A 19,601-nucleotide genomic window follows, 5' to 3' on the forward strand; every position below is an offset into this window, starting at 1 on the left:
TTTTCCCCCTACGTATCTTTACCAGGCCTGATGCTTGAGATTTTCACTATAACTAGGCAAGTTCAGGTATGGCCTGCATGGGGCATGGACGCTTTCCCATGTTCACTGTGATTTTGCACTGGACGTTAAAGAGCTGAGCTGCTACCCCAATTAAGCTGGATATGTTTAGCCACAAAACTTACAGACGTATTTTCACAAAAACTTCTCTTGCATACCCACTTATCTTACTTTTAGCATATGAAGAGACATTCTTCAGGGGTATGTTTTTAACATCTGTGTTTTATACAAACCCTAAGCTAGAGATATTCCAGGTCTGGTGATTATCCAAATTCATTGCTTTTCCCTTTCTGATTCCTGTGGCAAGCATGTACAAAAAGTGCTGAAAGATAGGTTGGGACAGTAAAAGGAAGCTAAAACGATGGGTCCTTCAAATATCTTTGCTTTCCCTAAAAGACTCTACTACCATGAATGATAAAATGTGAGTGGTGCGGGTGCAGCGTCCTTGCAAACAGAAGCTGAGCAATGCTGCACCAGAGGGCCTCGGGCTTCCCCTTTAACCACCAGTCTATGATTTAAACCTACTTCATAATCTAAAAAGGGAATGCCACATAAATAAATAAAAAATCACACCGAATATGATGCAGGTCACGGAAGATAAGTTAGGATTATCTTTTATTTCCTAATTTTCTTTTAATGGGCTTTCTAATTATGAAATACATATTGCCTATAATATGGGACCCCAGGAGACGTGGTGCAGCAGTTCTTTTTAATGGTTATAACATATTGGTGGGTAGCATTTATTAAGATAATAGAAAAATTATATAGAAAGAAATGGTAATGAAATTCCACTCCAGTGACAACCGTCACAGAGCATCTGGGAGCCTCCTCACGCTGTGAATAAAACAAAAGTATGGAAATGAAAGCGTTGGCGAGCTGCAATCACTTGACTTGGTCTTACAGTTTCACACCAGGGAAAAGGCCATCATTTACTTGGAGAGACTAGAGACAATGATGCGCTGGGTGCCCGAGAAAGGCTTTATTCATCTCATTCATCCATTATTAAGCATGTTCTCCCCAGGACAGTCAACAATGAATCAATAAAATATATCCCTTCTATTAACAATACGGCATAGTGTCTGTTACCTTGAGGCGATTTTTTTCTTGCTTTACTAATTTGTTAATCATTTTTACCAAGCTTCTTTCCCCTCCAGATACAAAGCCAACAAACACCTGGTCAGAATAGTTATTTCGACACTTTCCAAAATATTAACATGCCCTTGAGTGTATAGACACCTTGGCACATTAGGTAAATGAACACAGGTACTAGAGTGACATTTATTTCTAATGTCTAGGTCAAATGAAAATCCAACCTTGTTCATTCCCATAGTAATTGATACTATTTAAAAAACAACACATTTTATAATAAGCAATATGTGTACATATATCTGTGGGGGGAAGATATGTATTCTACTTCATTGCAAGTAGCACAATTCTTAAAAAACAATGAAATAGACCCCCAGTAAATTTTTTTTGATGACAGAAGGGGAAGGAAAAGGGGTAAAGAAAGTCTACATCCTGTTCACAAAATTTCGACATTTATGTTTGTTTGTTTGCTTTTTATTATTTTATTTTTATTTTTTTTGTTGTTGTTTTTTTGTTTTAAAGTGTATTGTTTGCTTTTAAAATCCTCACCATCAATCTGTTGCCTCTCATAGGCACCCTAACCAAGGATCGACCAGCAACTTAGGTACCTAGGTATGTGCCCTGACCGGGAAGCGAACCCATGTCCTTTGGGTATAAGGGATGACGCTCCAACCAATTGAACCACCCGGCCAGAGCTGATTTTTATGTTTTTGAATGAATTAGATTCCTCTTAGCAGAGCTGACCATCTCACCTCTAGGACTTTAAAGCCTTCTTCTATATGACTGTGTATGCTGTATGCATGCTTGCTAACACTTTCATAGTCTTGAGATTCAGTGTAATAGTATTAAATTATCTAATTATGATGCACTGAACACCTTAACATTTTTTCTTTAAATATGGCTTCAATGTTTCACATTTATCTACCATAGCATATTAGTTGCTAATTTTTTATAGGCTTCCTATAGAAACTTAGTATCTTTTGCTAGGAAATTTCAGGGAAAATAAAATGTTTGAACCCCTGTACATGAATACAAATTGTCTGGGGCATTTTTTGTGGGGCGATGAGAAATTAAAAAAGAAAACAAACACAAATTTTTACGCAGTGCCTGTTAGGTGCCAAACATTTTTATCTATGGCATTTCATTTCATCCTTATAGTAACCTCTAAGAGAAAGTACAATTACTAACCCAGCTCACAGATTATCAAACAAAGAGATTAGGTCACTGGCATAGCCCAAAATCAAAGTGCTTGTCAGAGCTTAAATTCAAACTCAGTTTCTTTTATACCAAAGCACATATTGTTTGCACTTTATCACAGTACCGATTTTCTAAACTGGGATGTTGGTGATGAAATAAGATATTGTGACTTGTCCGTCAATGAGGTATTTTCAGTTTTCACTTTTGGCTTTTGAACTGAATCGCCTTCTTTCTTATACACCTCTGCTATATAACTATCAAGGCAAAGTGGGTAACAGAACACCTATTGCCTCTATATTAACTAATAGCTATCCCATGTCTGAGAAAAGGAAATTTTAGTACAAAATCCATCCACCTGACTGATAGGTCAAACTTCGTGGCCAATTTTCCTTTTAGTACTTGCCACTGAGCTTCCTTAGTTCTTCTGTAAATGAGAACCTGGGTTACTGAGCAATGGATGGGGTGAGAGGGAGAAAAGGGTACATTAAGAAAAGGAAACTCAGATAGACCTAGAGGGTATTATGCTAAGTGAAATAAGTCAGGCAGAGAAAGACAAATATGTATGGTTTCACCTACATGTGGAATCTAAAAACAAACAAAACAAAATCAGACTCATAGTAACAAACCAAAGGGATGATTACAAGAGGGAGGGACAGGGGATGGGTGACTACAGTCAAAGGGAAAGAGGAATATAGTGAAGAATACTGTGATAAGTTTACAAGGTGACACATGATTACTAGAATTAGTGATGTGATCACATTGTAAGGCATAAAGATGCCGAATCACTATATGATACACTTGAAACATAATATAGCCAACATAAGATTGTATACTAACTACTAGAGGCCCAACACACAAAATTCGTGCAAGAATAGGCCTTCCTTCCCCCAGCTGCCAGCACCGGCTTCCCTCTGGCACCCAGGGCCCCGGCTTCCCTCCAGCCACCGGCAGGCACCAGGGACCTGGGCTTCCCTCACAGTCCGGCTCATCCGGAAGGATGTCCAGGCTAATTGGCATAATACGCTTTTATTATTAAAGATAATTTAAGAAATAAATTTAAAAAAGAAAAGGAAACTCAGGAAGTGATGAAGTTTTAGGGAAGCAAGTGAGAACAAGAAAGATCACAAAAACTCACATTATTATTTTGGCCATGAGTGAAGTTTCCTTAGTGATTAAATGACTCCTATTTTCCTCCTGTAAAATCATTTCTCAGTTTGCAGGATCACGACTACATCTGTGCAGCTCTTGGTTCACTGTTACATACTGCCCCCATGTTAGAAAACAAGTCACCCGCCAGTTTAAATATTATTGACTCATTGATTGAATTCTTTTAGTAGGAGGGCATGTTGTGATGAAAGACCAGTCTTTTGTTGTTTTTAGAATACTTACTCTAGCTGTACGTGATAATGCATTATTCTCTTGCTATCGTTTTTCAATTTGCCATCCTGAAGTACTAAATTTATGGTGGGTTTTTGCAATTTGCTATAAATACATACTAAGGCTACTGGAGAAATACACTATCATTAATCTTAAGGGGTTTTGTAAAACATGGATTGTCACGAAAATGCAAATAGACATTTGCTTTTTTTTCCAAACCAGAAACAGATTCCATCTCCATAGGTTTACGTAATCCTCGCATTCATGAGCACATTGGTCATGAGTGCCACTCATCTGGATGACTCTAAAAATATAGAGTGCCACCAACAGTCCTATTGTAGAATGGGCCAACCGCCCAAGAATGTTTGCTCAGAAGGGAGAATGAGGAAGACTGACTTATTTGTTCTATATCATCCTACTGAAAAGCTACTCACGAGCCTTAAATTTTAATGAATAATGGCAGTTAACATTCAATTATTTATCACATATTAGAAACTAAGTACCTTTTCTATAATGTCTCCTCCCCCCCTTGAAAACAATTCTATAAGGTAGGTTCTATTTTTAACCCCATTAGTCAGGTGATCTGGCAAGACTAAGCTACCTCAGGAACATGAGCTTTCCCCAAAGTCACACACTGGGCATTACTGGCTGGGACTGGAATGTGTGATTTTCTGACTTCGAAGCCCAGCAGTCCTGCTTTGCTGGTACCACCAGAGGTAGGAAGACTGTCTAGCTATTTAGGACTGACTTGTACACAACCTGGGAGAAACGGATCAAAGGAAGAGCCATCACCACCTCAGCCAGCACTTGCCATGCCAAACATCAGCTCAGTCTAGGCCTCAATATCACTTTTTCAAGAAAACCAAGGTCCTTCTTGGAAGGAAAATTACATGTAAAACCTTTTTGTGTCTTTCGTAATAAAAACACATTCAGATATGCCTTCCTGGGTTTCATGTTACCTTTTCTGCCAGCATCCAATTAAAACAATGGGTGCAAGTTTCCATTCCCCTCAGGTGGGCACCGGGCTGACAACAGGCAGATCTCTCCTTGTGACAGGTGTGCTGACAAAGCCCTCACCTGTCCTTACGAACACCTCACACCACAGCACTGCTGAGTGGTATGCTTGCCCTTTAGAAAATCTTGGTGTATGATTATTCAGACTTGCCTAAGAAGTCAGCTCACAGACTTTTCCATAAATATATACATACAGATAGATAGAAATAAAAAAAGGAAACGTAGAGCTTGAAATCCCACAATTAAATACAGTAAGTCCTCACTTAACATTGTTGATAGGTGGTGAGTTTAGGCAAAATGATGTATAACAAAACCAATTTTACTGTCGGCTAACTGATATAAACAAGAGTTAAGCTCCTACAGCATCTCATTGATCTATAACAAAATGACACTGAACAAAATGATTTTATTTGAGTACCTGCTGTATGTCTGTGATCCAATATTTTGAACATGTACAGTCCGGACTTCCCCTGAAAGTCCAGGATGGGTGATGACTGGGAGTTCTACCACCTTCTCTCCTGGGAAGAGCTCTACACAGGTGTGTAAAGGTAACATCTGTGTTTCTCTAGGAAGCGTATTTAATTGATTCTAATATCCATCATGTATTGAGTACCTATTCTTCCCATACACTTTTAAGTTATAAAATATTTCCAATCAGTATATATCTTAACAATAATAGGCCTTCATAATTACATGTGATTCATGTTCTCCTGAATTTTCATATTCCCACTTTATACTCTCTCTGCTTTGCTTTTAAGCATGGGTTTTCTCTTAATGTGTGTTGATATTCCTTAAACAAAACAAAACAAAAATCCATGCGTGCAAAGCCCAACAATGCCCTATCTTCTCATCAGTGTTGCTGATGGACACATTTTTAGGGAGATACTGTTCTCTTTTCTCTCACCACTCAAGATGATATCAGTCCTGTAAGACTTCTCCCCAAAGTGACAGAGAAGAATGAAGGTACACAACTCAAATATCTGGGAGTAATCTGACACAGCTTGCCATGTGCATCAAAATTCCAGCATTGTAGCATTTCGTTTAGTCTTTAAACTCAAAAGCATTTGCATTGTAGTCTATAAAATAACCATATTTGTTTTCCTATAAATATTAAGAGATTTTTTTTTCTGAATGTGCCCCACACTCATGTCCATGTTTGCACAGCCATCAGAACACTGCTGTAACTCTGATTCTACACTCCAAAGGGCATGGGCTGTATATCAATTTTCACATTAAAGGGCATCAACATGTAGCTAATTGCATAACTTGGGACCACTAACACTATTACCATTTAATTGTCTCTGACAGATGTAAAGCAATTTTTCTCTAAGTGAATCCTTTTTTCTAAACGCCTTCCCTATTATAAAATGATGATGAATTACAACAAGAAATTTTTTCAAAGACCAAGTGTTCAACATTTTTTTTGTGAAAAAGTTCTCAGGTTTGGTAAGATGGATATTAAAGTGCTAAGATGTATAGAATCATATTTCTTATCCAGAAGTTAATTTTACTTTTATGTCTTTCCTGACTCTAGAGTATAAATCTTCTCTAATTCCTTCTTTTCCTTTTTTCTTTTGTTTGTTCTTTTCCTTTCCATTTCTTATTTATGTTGTCTAACAGAGATGAACATTAAGGCTCTACTTTACTGCCAGGTGACTCCAGTCTGCATTTATTTTTAATTTTATGCTTCAGATATACAAAATGAATTAAGTAGGCTTGAAACAATCTATTTAGAGTTTCCTTAAAGGAAGAGATTCCTGTAGCAATAAAGGAGCAGTAAAATATGGGACAGATGCTCAGAGGTCTAGGTTTGCCTTGTCCTTGTATCTGTTAATGTATGTACCTGCTTTCCTCACCTATCAGATAAGACTACTAATAACACACACAAAATTTCCTTGCAACTAATGCAGTTTGAGTTAATTTTAAAATATTGAGCTAGCTATGTTCAGATTCTAGAGCTGATTCCACTCACGTGGAATCACATGGCTAAGATACATCAGGCAATGACACTTCAAATTCAACAGGATGGTCTCAAAGAGAAAATAAAACAAACCCCTTTCTGAGGATCACAATCCCATGTTGAAAGCTTGCACGCATGAAGCCCGCACCTTCCTCCAACCACCAGGCAAGCACAAATGCTGCCCACGATGCCCTCACCTGGGTCAGGCGGCATACAGGCACAGGAAAAGTGAGTATTGTAGCCCACTTTGAAGTCAGAGTTGATGGGGTAGTAATCGGCTAGCTTGATCATCTTCTTGAAAGCATCGTAGATAAAGATGAAGCTAATCAGAGACGAGAAGCCCTCTTCAGTGAAGCGAGTAAAGTACTGAACCAAGAAGCTGGCATCGGTGGCTACCAAAATGAAGCACAGAAAGGCTGACCACAGGCCAATCCAAAGGCGAAACTCCAAATAGTCAAAACCATGGTCCCTGAAAAGGAGAAAGAAAGGTTAGACTCCGTCTCCAGTGATCACAAAGAATAATATACAACTACCGAATGTCTGCAGAAAGACTGCTAACATTGCAAGATCACATTGAGCCACTAGATAAAAGCTCATTCTTGATTTGTTTTCCAGAAAATATCAAGTTTAAGGATTTGGTCTAGTGATATTATGATGCCACCATAAAGAAATAATTCCTTGCTTGGCTGGCATGGCTCAGTGACTGAGCATTGACTATAAACCAGGAGGTCATGGTTAGATTTCTGGTCAGGGCACATGCCTGGGTCTTGGGCTCAGTCCCCAGTAGGGGGCGTGTGGGAGGCAGCCAAAGGATGTTTCTCCCTCAAAGATGTTTCCATCTCTCTTTCCATAATGTGGGTGGGCCTTGTCCAATCATCTATTTCTGTATTACTGGGATACAATGTACAAAAATAATGCAAAAGAGACGGCAGAAATTGGGAGACAGTTGTGAGCTCTTTCCTTCATTCTGTTACTAATTTTAAAAGGTGACAGCACACATCACTCACATTTTTTTGATTCTCCACTTTGTAGGGCAAACATTCAAATCTATATCCTATGTCAGAGAAAATCTGTGGATTATGTAGAGTTACTGTTTGAGCCCACTGAACCTAAAAAAACAAGAATTTAACTATTTCTCAAAAAATTATAAAATATGTTGGGCAAAGTCTGGGAAAGACAGAATAGAACAGTTTCTTCACTGAAGGATTTCTCAGATCCCTTCATAAGTTAACATGTAAAGTGAACTGCCAAGAGGGAGATATAATATACAGCATTCCCCAGACTTATTAGTGTTTTTTCATGGAGTATCCATGGGACTACTAATTGATGAAACATACTTTGGGAATTATCCATCTAGACAAATACTCTGCATCTAGACAAAATATTAGCACTGTTGTTATAATATTTAAGTAAATGATACAGCACTGTAAATAAAATAAGGTTTGCCACAAGAAACATTTGAGAAACCCCACTTTAAATCTATCACTGACTTACAAGGTTTCTTGCTGCTTTACAACTGTTTTCAAATAAATTACTTGGAACTATGTTTATGTTACCAATTATGATGAAACAGAAGGGAAAGTGAGAAAGGAACTTAGTGAAAGGAAATAATCTCTCTCCTTCAATTATCTAAAGTAAACTGAGATACAAACATTTTCTGTAGATTAAGGCTCTGATCACATTGCATCCAATAAATCTTTCTGCAAAGGTTGTGCATGTTTGTTCCTGTTTATAGTACGTGCTTGTTTAATCTTTCCACAAAAGCTCTCTTGTCTCACACAATGTTTTCTTAAACATATAAAAACTGTTTGACTCTTTCTATAAACTGACATGAACAGAATTCTTTCCAATGTCTTTCTGAGAATTATAATAGAGGAGGGATGTGTAGTAATGAGCTAGAGAAAGCTCACGACATTATTTAAAATGTAGAACTTCAAATTCTCAGAAGACCCTCGCTGATATTCTCAACCCAGTTTTCAAACCGCTAGTTTTAAGTCCTCATCCCCTCCTCTACCTTGTGATCATATCTGATGGGACACAGTTTCAATATTATATGAGTTGCTAAGTCCATGAGGTATAAGTAATGACATTTCTAACATTAAAATACTAAAAATGTATAATAATATAATATGGAAATTCCAACAAGGAGTAATAGCAAGTTTTATGAAATTCTTCAATCTCTTTAAGGGTTGAGATCTGCCAGTAAAGGCAATTCCCTCTTAAAGGTATTAAGTTCATTAGAAAGAGGCTGGAATACCCAATTTTGTTTCAAACCCATTTGTGTGCTAATGTGGCCACTTGGATAATTTGCGTAACTTGATTTTCTCCTTACAATGATCCATCAATTTCTAAAAGAAAATGTTCATATCATTATTATCCTGCCCATTAGTATGTCTAGTGATTCTGTAAGAGCTGGATGTTATGGAGTCAGAAAGCAGGGACTCATATCCCAGCCCAGCCAATGACTGGTGATATAGCCGTCAGCAATCCACTTACCCACTCCACACCAGCTTTCTCATCAATCAAGCAGAACACGGCCCTACCTCATAGGCCTGCTACCAGAATTAAATGAGGGAGTATATGTAATGCACATAAGATAATGCCAGGGACATGGTCAGCACTCAACAAATATTAGTTATTACTCAGCTAAGTGCTACAATGTATCTGTAGCTAAAAACACTGTAGTGGAGGTTAGGGGCAGTGGACCACAGGAGCAGCCAGTCTCATTCATGCTTGAGCCATGTGACCTGGAACAAGACATTTCCTATCTCTGGTGTGTCAGTCAGGGTCATGGCAGGAACCAGAAGTCGTTTTCAGATGGGTTTCTGAGAACAACTTAATAAATGGGCTATTTACAGGGACCAGCAACATCAGGAAGCCAGTCCTACCTCCTGGTTTGAAAAGACCAATGAAGGAGTAGAGTCCCCAGAGCCTGCTGAGGGCTACAGGCAGGGTGGAGGGGCCGCCCTTACAGGGGCTGAACTACTACACTGCGCTCCATCTAGACGACGAATGTTCTGCAGTTAAACAGTCCCAATTTACAATTAGATGCGTCTGTACATACTTGCTGAAATTAAATAGAAGCCTCTCAAAAACCAGAACAGGCCCCGTGCTGCTCAGAATAGTGAGCGGCTGCCCAGCGAAGAGGCAGAAGATGGCTCCAGAGACGGCCGTGCCCAGGAAGCTCTCCAACACGCCCTAGGAGGAAGAAAACACACAGGCGTTAAAACGCATGGCGTTTCTCTTCTCGTGTTGGTGTCACTAGGGAAATTAAGCCACAGGGCCCTGGCAAACATAGCAAACAGATACGAACAACGGATTCTTACCAATATGTGTATCATCACTTATTTTACCACGCATGCGGTTTAGTCATCCCTCCCTACCCCAATGGCTGAATTGCTCAAAGAACGAAGTGACTAAAATGACAGGTGGTTGACTACAGAAGGCGGGAGATGATTCTGACCCATTCTGAAAATATTAACTGAAGCTTCTGCACATAAAATCACATTATACAATCCCACCAAGTGGGGAGCAGGGATGTAGCCCTTCGGATGGTGGTTTAGTCTTTTTGGTTACCTTCCGTGTTTGTTTTAGCCTGATTTCACCTTGCACATAGCTGGCACTTATAAGCAGTTACATTTTATGCACAAATGCTACTTTTTATAGGAAAGCTTTTAAGTGCAGAGGGGAGCAAAGGGGACACACAAAGTAAATTGCCCTCCAACCTGCAATGTCTAAGACATCAATTCCAAAAATATTCTTATTACGTATTCATTGTCCAATGCCAACTTAGACAGGAGCTTCCATTTACTTTATCTTAGAGGAAGTAAATGTGCAGGGACATCATAGCTAAACCTTTGTGGCCACATTTCACTGTAGTTACATCTCTGGAAATCAACCCATTATTTTCCGTTAGCAAAACAAGAGCAAAGATAAATGAGCTACAAAGCATCACCCACTTACAAAATTACACAAACTTAATCGCATCATTTGGGACCAATGCCTCAGATGGTGGCAAACTAGCCTGTTTCCTATATTTCTCATCATTTCAAACTTCAGTTAGAGAAGTCCACATTTATTTGTAAAAAGGTCCGTTTGTAAATGTAAGACAGTACTTTATCAAGAGAGGATTTTAAATATAAAAATATGGCAGAGACCCTTTACATAAAGCTGTACATCTGAACCACGAAAACTGTAAGATAAAACAATTTTTAAATGAGTCAAGATATTCTATAGCTTTAAAGGATATAAATATATTTAGTGGTAAATAAGTTTATATAGTAAAGGAGAATTATGGGATCTCTGAACTTTATGTGTATACTAAATAAAATGGTACTAGGAAGATTTCCCTCTTCAACTGAAAAGTAATTATTTGTTTGTAGAAGCATGATTTTATGTTTACATAAACCTAAACTGCCCTCTGAGTGGAGCAGACTGGCTCTCTGGGAATCTGAGATGTTCCCAGTCCTTCCTCACTCCCCAGTTAACTTATCCACCTGTCAGCCTCCCTAAGTCACCTCTTTCCACTGCCCCCAAAATTCTTCCGCAACTTTTCATTCACTTTCATATAATATATATAAAATGATTGCAAATAAATTGGTGTGTTTTTTAATCAACTAATATAATTGAAATACACTAAGGGCTATCTCCACTCAAAAGCCATCCTAGAAGACCCTTATTATAATGACTAGAGGCCTGGTGCATGAAAATTCATGCACTGAAGGGGGTTCCCTCAGCCCGGCCTGTCCCCTCTCACAGTCTGGGAGCCCTCAGGGGCAGGAGGCAACCTGGAGATCAGGGGAAGGTGATGCCCCCATCACACCTCTGCTGCTGCCACTGCCAGCAGTGCAAGCCTTGGCCAGCCCTGGTTACCTGAGCCTCAGGCGACCATGGGTGGCTGGGCAGCTGCCATCCAAGGCTTGCCTGCACCTTGGGCCCGCCTTGGGTGGCTGGGGGGCTGTGGGTACTGGGGGACTCTGGAGGCAGGCACGCAGAGCGGCCAGGCCTGCCTTGGGGCGGGCCCGGCCTTGCCGCACGCCTGCCGCCCCAGCGGGGCTGAGGGGACTGGGCGCCGCCATCTTGTGGGTGCCGCCATCTTTGAGGGCGTGACAGTCAATTAGCATAATCCCTCTTTATTGGCTGTGGGCGCCACCATCTTTGAGGGCGGGGCAGCCAATTAGCATATTCCCTCCTTATTGACTGTGGGTGCCACCACCTTTGTGATGGCGTGAGGGTCAATTAGCATATCCCCTCTTTATTAGATAGGATTACTGAGCACATTTTTTTGTACTGCTTCAGAGCCAGTAATATTCTCCTTAAAACAACATTATCAATAGCACATCCTTCTCTTCTATAGATGGAGTTTAATTCAGAAAACACACAAATCCTTTAGTGTAACATTATGTAACAATGGAGCTGGGGTGGGGATAGGGATGACAAGTCATAAGACTGGCTTCTCACATAAAGAGTATACACATCCTGAAACAATTCCTTCTTCTATCTAAAATGTCTGGCAGAAAGAGGCCCTGTTTCTAGGGATGTGAAATCTACTGCATGCTGGAGGGTGCCATCTTACTTTATAGCCAATCCATATGTAATCAAAGTGTCCACTCCTTTCTTACTCAGAGGGACAGGGAGCAGAATAACAAGCTAGTGGCAGAACCAGGAAGCATTTATGCAGAGACTAATTTGTGCCCAACAAATTAGTATCAGTCTTGATCTCTTACATGTGAAGATACTGAGTTTCAGGAGGTTAAATGAATGAACAAATCCATATTTGGCACAACAAGTCTTTCAAACCACAACGTCGCCCTTAGCAAGGAGAAAAGATGTGTCTGTGTCTAGGATTTCCTTGGACATACAGTTTTCTACTCCTTGTGCATTGACATTGGGGTCTTTATCATCTATCTCTCTTTTTCATGACTTACTTCAATGTGTGTAACATGAAAGGATAGGACTGGAATGTTCCATGTGGCGGGACAAGCTGCATTGGGTACATGTGATAGGCAAAGTGTTTTTGCCTGCATCATTCTTTATCAAGCATGGGGTGCCTATTTTTCATCACTACTTCAGGGTCAAAATACAGCACAGCCTGGGTGCAAAGGAGAACATGAAGGAAGGAAGGAGGAATGTGAGATTAAGACTCTCTACTTGGTCTGACATCACCATTAGTAACTGTGAGGGTAGGGAATAGGGTCCTCTTTTTCTTCCTCCCATCATGCTATACACTATATCTCACGTGCTCTGCAGGCACCTGGGAAATGCTACAGGAATCCAAGAAGAAATGCCCAAATCACATACTACGTTCCACTTATCAAAGGTCAACAGCCAGAGCAGCACATTCAGTAAAGATAACAGCTACTTTCTTCCAGAAAATGGCTTTGATTTATGGATGCCATGTGACAACTAAAAGGCAGATTATTTTTATTTCAGTACTTGATCCTTTGGTAAGTGCTAAAGTTTCCATTCTGTGGCTGACAATTTTGAAACAGAGAAAGGTGATTAATTATACACACTGCACTGGAAAGAAACTTGCTTGAACTTAGAGATGCTTCCAGCATTTCTGAGAAAAGAACTATTTTCACCATATTTTGACATGTTACTCTTGACAATACAGAAATTTAAAAAAAAACAACCTCATGCAATGAATAACTTTAGTTTAATTGTACCTAGAATTTAAAGCAATTTATAAAGTGAACTATCAGAAATCTCTTTTCTGATTTACTATATTCAGTGTTCACTGATATAAAAAAGGAAAATAATGGGTGGATGTGCATAATTTTAGTAGCTATGACTCAGAAAGATACTTCTATACCTTATTTCCCACAGATGAACAAACTCATGAGAATGCAGATGGCTGAGCTCTGATGTGTGGCAGAATCAGGTGCCATAAAGTACTCCAACTCCATTTTGGTTAGGTTTTATTGTACTAGTAATAGAGGCCTGGTGCATGAAATTCGTGCACGGGGGCGGGGGTGTCCCTCAGCCCAGCCTGCACCCTCTCCAATCTGGAACCCCTCGAGGGATGTCCAACTGCCTGTTTAGGCCCAATCCTGGTGAAATCGGGCCTAAACGAGCAATCGGACATACCTCTCACAATCCAGGACTGCTGGCTCCCAACTGCTCACCTGCCCGCCTGCCTGATTGCCCCTAACTGCTTCTGCCTGCCAGCCTGATCATCCCCTAACCACTCCCCTGCCAGCCTGTTCGATGCCTAACTGCTCCCCTGCCAGCCCAATTGCCCCTAACTGCCCTCCCCTACAGGCCTGGTCACCCCCAACTGCCCTCCCCTGCTGGCCTGGTCACCCCCAACTGCCCTCCCCTGCCGGCCTGGTCACCCCCAACTGCCCTCTCCTGCAGGCCTGGTCACCCCTAACTGCCCTCCCCTGCTGGCCTGATCGCTCACAACTGCCCTCCCCTGCTGGCCATCTTGTGGCAGCCATCTTGTGTCCACATGGGGGTGGCCATCTCTAATCACATGGGGCGGCCATCTTGTGTGTTGGAGTGATGGTCAATTTGCATATTACCTCTTTATTCTATAGGAGGATGTCATTTCTGATCAAGCGTTGCCCACTGCAGAACAGTAGAAGGAACAAACAACTGGCAGGCAGCAAATCTAGAGTCTAAACTTCATTCTGCCACCAAAGAGCTGATGATCTTGGGAATGTCACTTAACCTTTGTCAAATTTAGTTTTTTTATGTTGCAGAAAAACATCGAGCTGATAGAGTATAACCATGGACTCAGGATTCAGACAATCTCAAGCTTACCTGTAGACTGTACCATTAAGTAACTAGTTCAGTGACTTTAAGCTAGTGACTTAATCTCTCTATGGCTTAATATATGTCCCTCAGCCCAGCCTGCACCCTCTCCAACCTGGGACCCCTCAAGGGATGTCCAACTGCTGTTTAGGCCCGATCCTGGTGAAATCGGGCCTAAATGGGCAATCGGACATCCCTCTCACAATCCAGGACTAGTAGGTTAGATAATGTATATAAAGTGCTTAGCATAGCCTCTGGCAGATAATACACTTTTGATGAATAGTAATATAGACATAATGTATTTATTTAGATGTAAGGTGAAGTTGAGCTAGATGAGGTCCAAGGTCACTTCCAGGTAAGGCTCAGCACAAACAGCATGTCTTAGAGTCAGGAATATCTGGGTTTAAATATCTGCTCCACCTGTCACCAGACTCTCTAACTCCTAATTCTCTCTTCTGGAACATTGATGGCTATTTACAGGATAATCATTTGGACTAAATAAGAAAATCCTATCTAATAAAAGAGTAATATGCAAATTGACCATCACTCCAACACACAAGATGGCTGCCCCCATGTGGTCAACGATGGCTGCCCCCATGTGTACACAAGATGACCACAACAAGGTGGCCAGCAGGGGAGGGCAGTTAGGGGTGAACAGGCGGGCAGAGGATGGAAGTTGGGGGCAACCAGGACTGTAGGAAAGGGCAGTTGGGGGGGACCCAGGCCTGCAGGGGAGGGCAGCTAGGGGCAATCAGGCTGGCAGGGGAGCAGTTAGGCATCAATCAGGCTGGCAGGGGAGTGGTTAGGGGGTGATCAGGCTGACAGGCAGAAGCGGTTAGGGGCAATCAGGAAGGCAGGCAGGTGAGCAGTTGGGAGCCAGCAGTCCTGGATTGTGAGAGGGTTGTCCGACTGCCCATTTAGGCCCGATCCTACCCGGGCCTAAACAGTCAGTCGGACATCCCTAGAGGGGTCCCAGATTGGAGAGGGTGCAGTCTGGACTGAGGGGCACACACACCAGTGCACAAATTTTGTGCACCGGGCCTCTAGTAATATATAAAGAGCTAAGAATAAAGTAGAGAGACAGTAAAATGTTAGTTTCTGTAATTATTGAATGGTAAAAACAGAAAGAGAAAAATGGCACAACTGCCTCCCAAACAAAGAATTTTCTGTTTCTTTGACAACTTTCAACCAAGTGAAACTTGGAAAATAAAATACGTTGGTGTCAGAAAATGATAAAGCATTTGCCAACATTATTGTTATATTCAAGCTTTAAGATCAACAACAACACTAAAATGTTTCCAACCATAAAGAGAGAAAATCTAGTCCCTGCCAGTGGTAACTTATGCAAACTGAGTAGACTGTTGAATAATAAAATTAAATTTCTTTAGGTAAGTCTTTGATTCTGAAATTTAGCCAAGAAAAATGATGCAGCCTAATGCCAGTTAAACATTGCTGTTGGACATAGGTAGTGAGTGCTGTTACCTGCAGCTTTGATGCCAGATTCCCAGCATAAGCCAAGCCATATGATCAAAATGAGAGGAGAAATGATACAAGTATATAATCAAATTTTAGGCACATGAGAATTATCAGAAATTTTTTTTAAGAAAAAAATAAAGGACTGTTGTTGTTTTTTTTATCTCTACCTTGAAAAATTAAATCATAACCTCAGAAGATCAGGCCTAGGGAATCAGCATGCTTTCAAAGTTCCCCAGCTGATTCTTGCGGGGCCCAATTTTGATTTGCATTCAAGCAACCTTTCCCCCCTCTTCAAAATATGAACCACCGCTAGCATAGTTAAGGCTCAGTTACACCAACCTCATCTACAGGGGGAAGAAGATTGGATATCCAACCCTCATTTTTCATTTCACCTGAGTTTCATTTCAGTGAGTTCTGTCCTGACATCGCAGCTGCCAAATCCTTACTGCCACCTACTCTGCCTAAAAGTGCTTTGTCGTCATAAACAGGATTTCTCCTCACACTGCCCAGCAGGAACCGAAAAAGAGGGAAGACTTGAAAGACAAATTAGCTCCCCACTTGAAGAAAAGTATGAGCCAAAAGAACTTCAACTCCAAGCCTAACAGAATGGACGGGCAAGACAGGGAGGCTTTACAATGTCTTTTTGTTTGAAGAGCTGGGAGTATGTATCTAGATCATCTGAAGTGCCCAAACATCAAATGCCTGTATAACCTTACACAAAAATCAATTCCAGATGGATAAAAAATTCAAAGGAAAACATTAAAGACCTAAGATATGTGGGTAAATATTTTTCTGATCCTGGGGTAGGGAAACCTCTCTAAATATATCATGAAAATATGAAACTATAAAACATTGAAGATTTTGACTACATAAAAGTTGTAATCTATACAGCAAAAAAAAAATCATAAATAAGGTTAGAAGGCATACAGTAAATCTAGGAAAAATAATATTTGTGATACTTCTGAGAAGCAAAGAAAAATATCCTTATTACATAAGTTTTGAACAAGTCAATGGGAAAAAAACAAATGGGTAATGGGAAAATACAGCAAGGACACAAATATAAATAAGAATAGATAGCCTGCCCTGACCAGTGTGGTTCAGTGGGTTGGAGGGTTGTCCCATATACCAAAAGATTGCCAGTTCTATTCCCGATCAGGGCACATACATAGGTTGGGGGTTCCATCCCTCATCAGGGCATGTAAGGAAGGCAACCAATCAATGTTCTCTCTCACATCAATGTTTCTCTCTCTCTTTCTCTCTCCCTCCCCCTGCTCTCTAAAATCAACAAGCATATACTTGAGTTGGGATAAAAAGAAAAGGGTAGTCAATAAAAATGTGAAAGGATATTCACCCCTACTTAAATTCAAATAAATTTGAACTAAATAAGAATGAGCTATCATTTTTCAACCCTCAGAATAACAAAAATGAGAAATCCTGTTTGTGCAAGGCTGTAGATAAGTGGGCACTCTTGTCCATTATTAGTAGAAGTATAAATTGGCATAACTTTTGTTTATAGATGAGAAAATTTGGGAAAACTGAAAATCTACTAAAAAGGGATTTATTAAGTAAATTATAGCACATGTGTACAAATAGATGTAGTCATTAAAAATTATTCTCAAGATCCATATTGAAGTGAAGAGACTTCACTTAAATCATGCTTTGAAATAGTATATTTATGATCTCATTTATATAAAATCTTATCTGTACATGCATTGCAAAATGTATGGGAAGGTGTTCATAAAAAATTTAATAATGGTTATTTCTGGGTGATAAGTATAAGGGGAAAATTACATTCTACCTAGTTTTACTGTGTTGCTTGCATTTTCTACAATGCATAATTACATCTTACAAAAATAAAGTTATTTCAAACTAATTTTAAGCCAAACGCAAAATAATTCTAGAAATTTTCAACATTTGGCATCCCCAACCAGCCTAATTACTATCATTTTCTGATCACCAAGAAAATAAAGGTAACAAATTTAAAAACAAAACAAAATTCTGGTAAGTAAAATTTGGTCACAAATGCCAACTTTAAATATATATATATTTCTCTCTCACACACACACACATTTCAGAAAGGAAGGAAGAGGAAGAGAGAGATAGAAACATCAATGATGAGAGAGAATCATTGATTGGCTGCTTCCTGCCCACACCCCACTGGGGTTTGAGCCCACAATACAGGCATGTGCCCTGACCAGGAATCGAACTGTGACCTCCTGGTTCATAGGTCAGCGCTTAACCACTGAACCACACCAACTGGGAGTAAATAACTTAACTTTAATCAAGCAGATTTAATTCAGAATCTGCACCTGAAGTGAAGCAAATGACTTAAAGTCCTTCCTGGGAGAAGGAATGGCCAGCAGACCTTGGAGGCAGCTGAACAACACAGAGCCCCTTACTTTGTCAGGAACATTTAATTTTGCTTACTCAAACAGCTCAGACTACCTCCTAGTCTAGAAGACTAGTTCAAGGAACCAACATGTCATCTCACATTTCCACTTCAAGGAAGAAATGGATTTTGGTACCAAAGTGTAACATGTAGGTAAGTTGAAATTACTAGACAACCCTCACTATAGTGAAGTAATTACCAATTGGCTTTAACCTTGCTGTTATAAATTACACAAAATCAGCTTCATAAAGAAATGTCTATCTCATCGAGGACTGCAATGTGAATAAGAAATGATATATTTCCAACTTAAGCAGATTGATTAAGTATTCTCAGCACAGCAGTATGTTAAAATAAAGCCTCAAATTTGGAGATGCCAGCTATAAATGTTCCTTATTATGAGACAAATTCCCTTAAAATGTGCTCCGTTGGGCTCCATAAATATCACAAAATTCACAGAACTCTAAAAATCTTACTGTATTCTTTTGCTATAAGATTGTGAAAATAGGGTTATATTTACTCTTGAAAAAAATTAAAATGGTTTTCATTTATTCACTCTAAACTATGCTCAGTCATTTACAATTAACAATATAGATTTAAGTTAAAATACTTTTGTTTCTTAAAGCTAAACAACTTTTAAATAACACAAAGACTTGCCATGAAGTATCAAAAAATGTTCTCTATATCAGTATCCTGCCCAAAGACTAAACTATCTTATATAATAAAGAGGTAATATGCAAATTGACCCTCATGCCCTCGCACAAGATGGCCACCCCCATGTGGTCAAAGATGGCCGCCACAAGATGGCCATCAGGGGAGGGCAGTTAGGGGTGACCAGGCCAGCAGGGGAGGGCAGTTGGGGGCAACTAGGCCTGCAAGGGAGGGCAGTTAGGGGCGACCAGGCCAGCAGAAGAGGGCAGTTGGGGGTGACTGGGCTGGCAGGGGAGGGCAGTTTGGGGCAATCAGGCCGGCAGGGGAGTGGTTAGGGGGTGATAAGCCTGGCAGGCAGAAGCAGTTAGGGGCAATCAGGCAGGCAGGCAGGCGAGTGGTTGGGAGCCAGCAGTCCCGGATTGTCCCCTTTGGGATTGGGCCTAAACTGGCAGTCGGACATCTCCCAAGGGGTCCCAGATTGGAGAGGGTGCAGGCTGGGCTGAGGGACACCCCCCCCCCCACTGCACTAATTTCATGCACCGGGCCTCTAGTGTAAATGTAATGCAGCGAATTGACATGGATGGTCACAGAACTCAATTGTGGGAAGGACAAATTTTCAGGATGGTGAAGCTGAAAAGC

The 19,601-nt window shown here is 40.4% G+C and overlaps 1 protein-coding gene across 3 annotated transcripts in view; it reads right to left on the reverse strand.

Annotated features, from left to right (window-relative positions):
- SLC4A4 (solute carrier family 4 member 4) overlaps window positions 1-19,601 on the reverse strand; it is a 348,112-nt gene that overhangs the window by 58,942 nt on the left and 269,569 nt on the right. For all 3 annotated transcript variants that reach the window (XM_080659937.1, XM_080659935.1, XM_080659936.1), the window contains 2 exons: window positions 9,756-9,889; window positions 6,889-7,160 (listed from right to left, as the gene is read on the reverse strand). In XM_080659937.1, the coding sequence (XP_080516063.1) occupies window positions 6,889-7,160; window positions 9,756-9,889 (406 nt within the window). The remainder of the gene's footprint in view (window positions 1-6,888; window positions 7,161-9,755; window positions 9,890-19,601) is intronic.

Source organism: Plecotus auritus (genome assembly GCF_963455305.1).
Source record: "Plecotus auritus genome assembly, chromosome: 1".
Taxonomy (NCBI): domain Eukaryota; kingdom Metazoa; phylum Chordata; class Mammalia; order Chiroptera; family Vespertilionidae; genus Plecotus; species Plecotus auritus.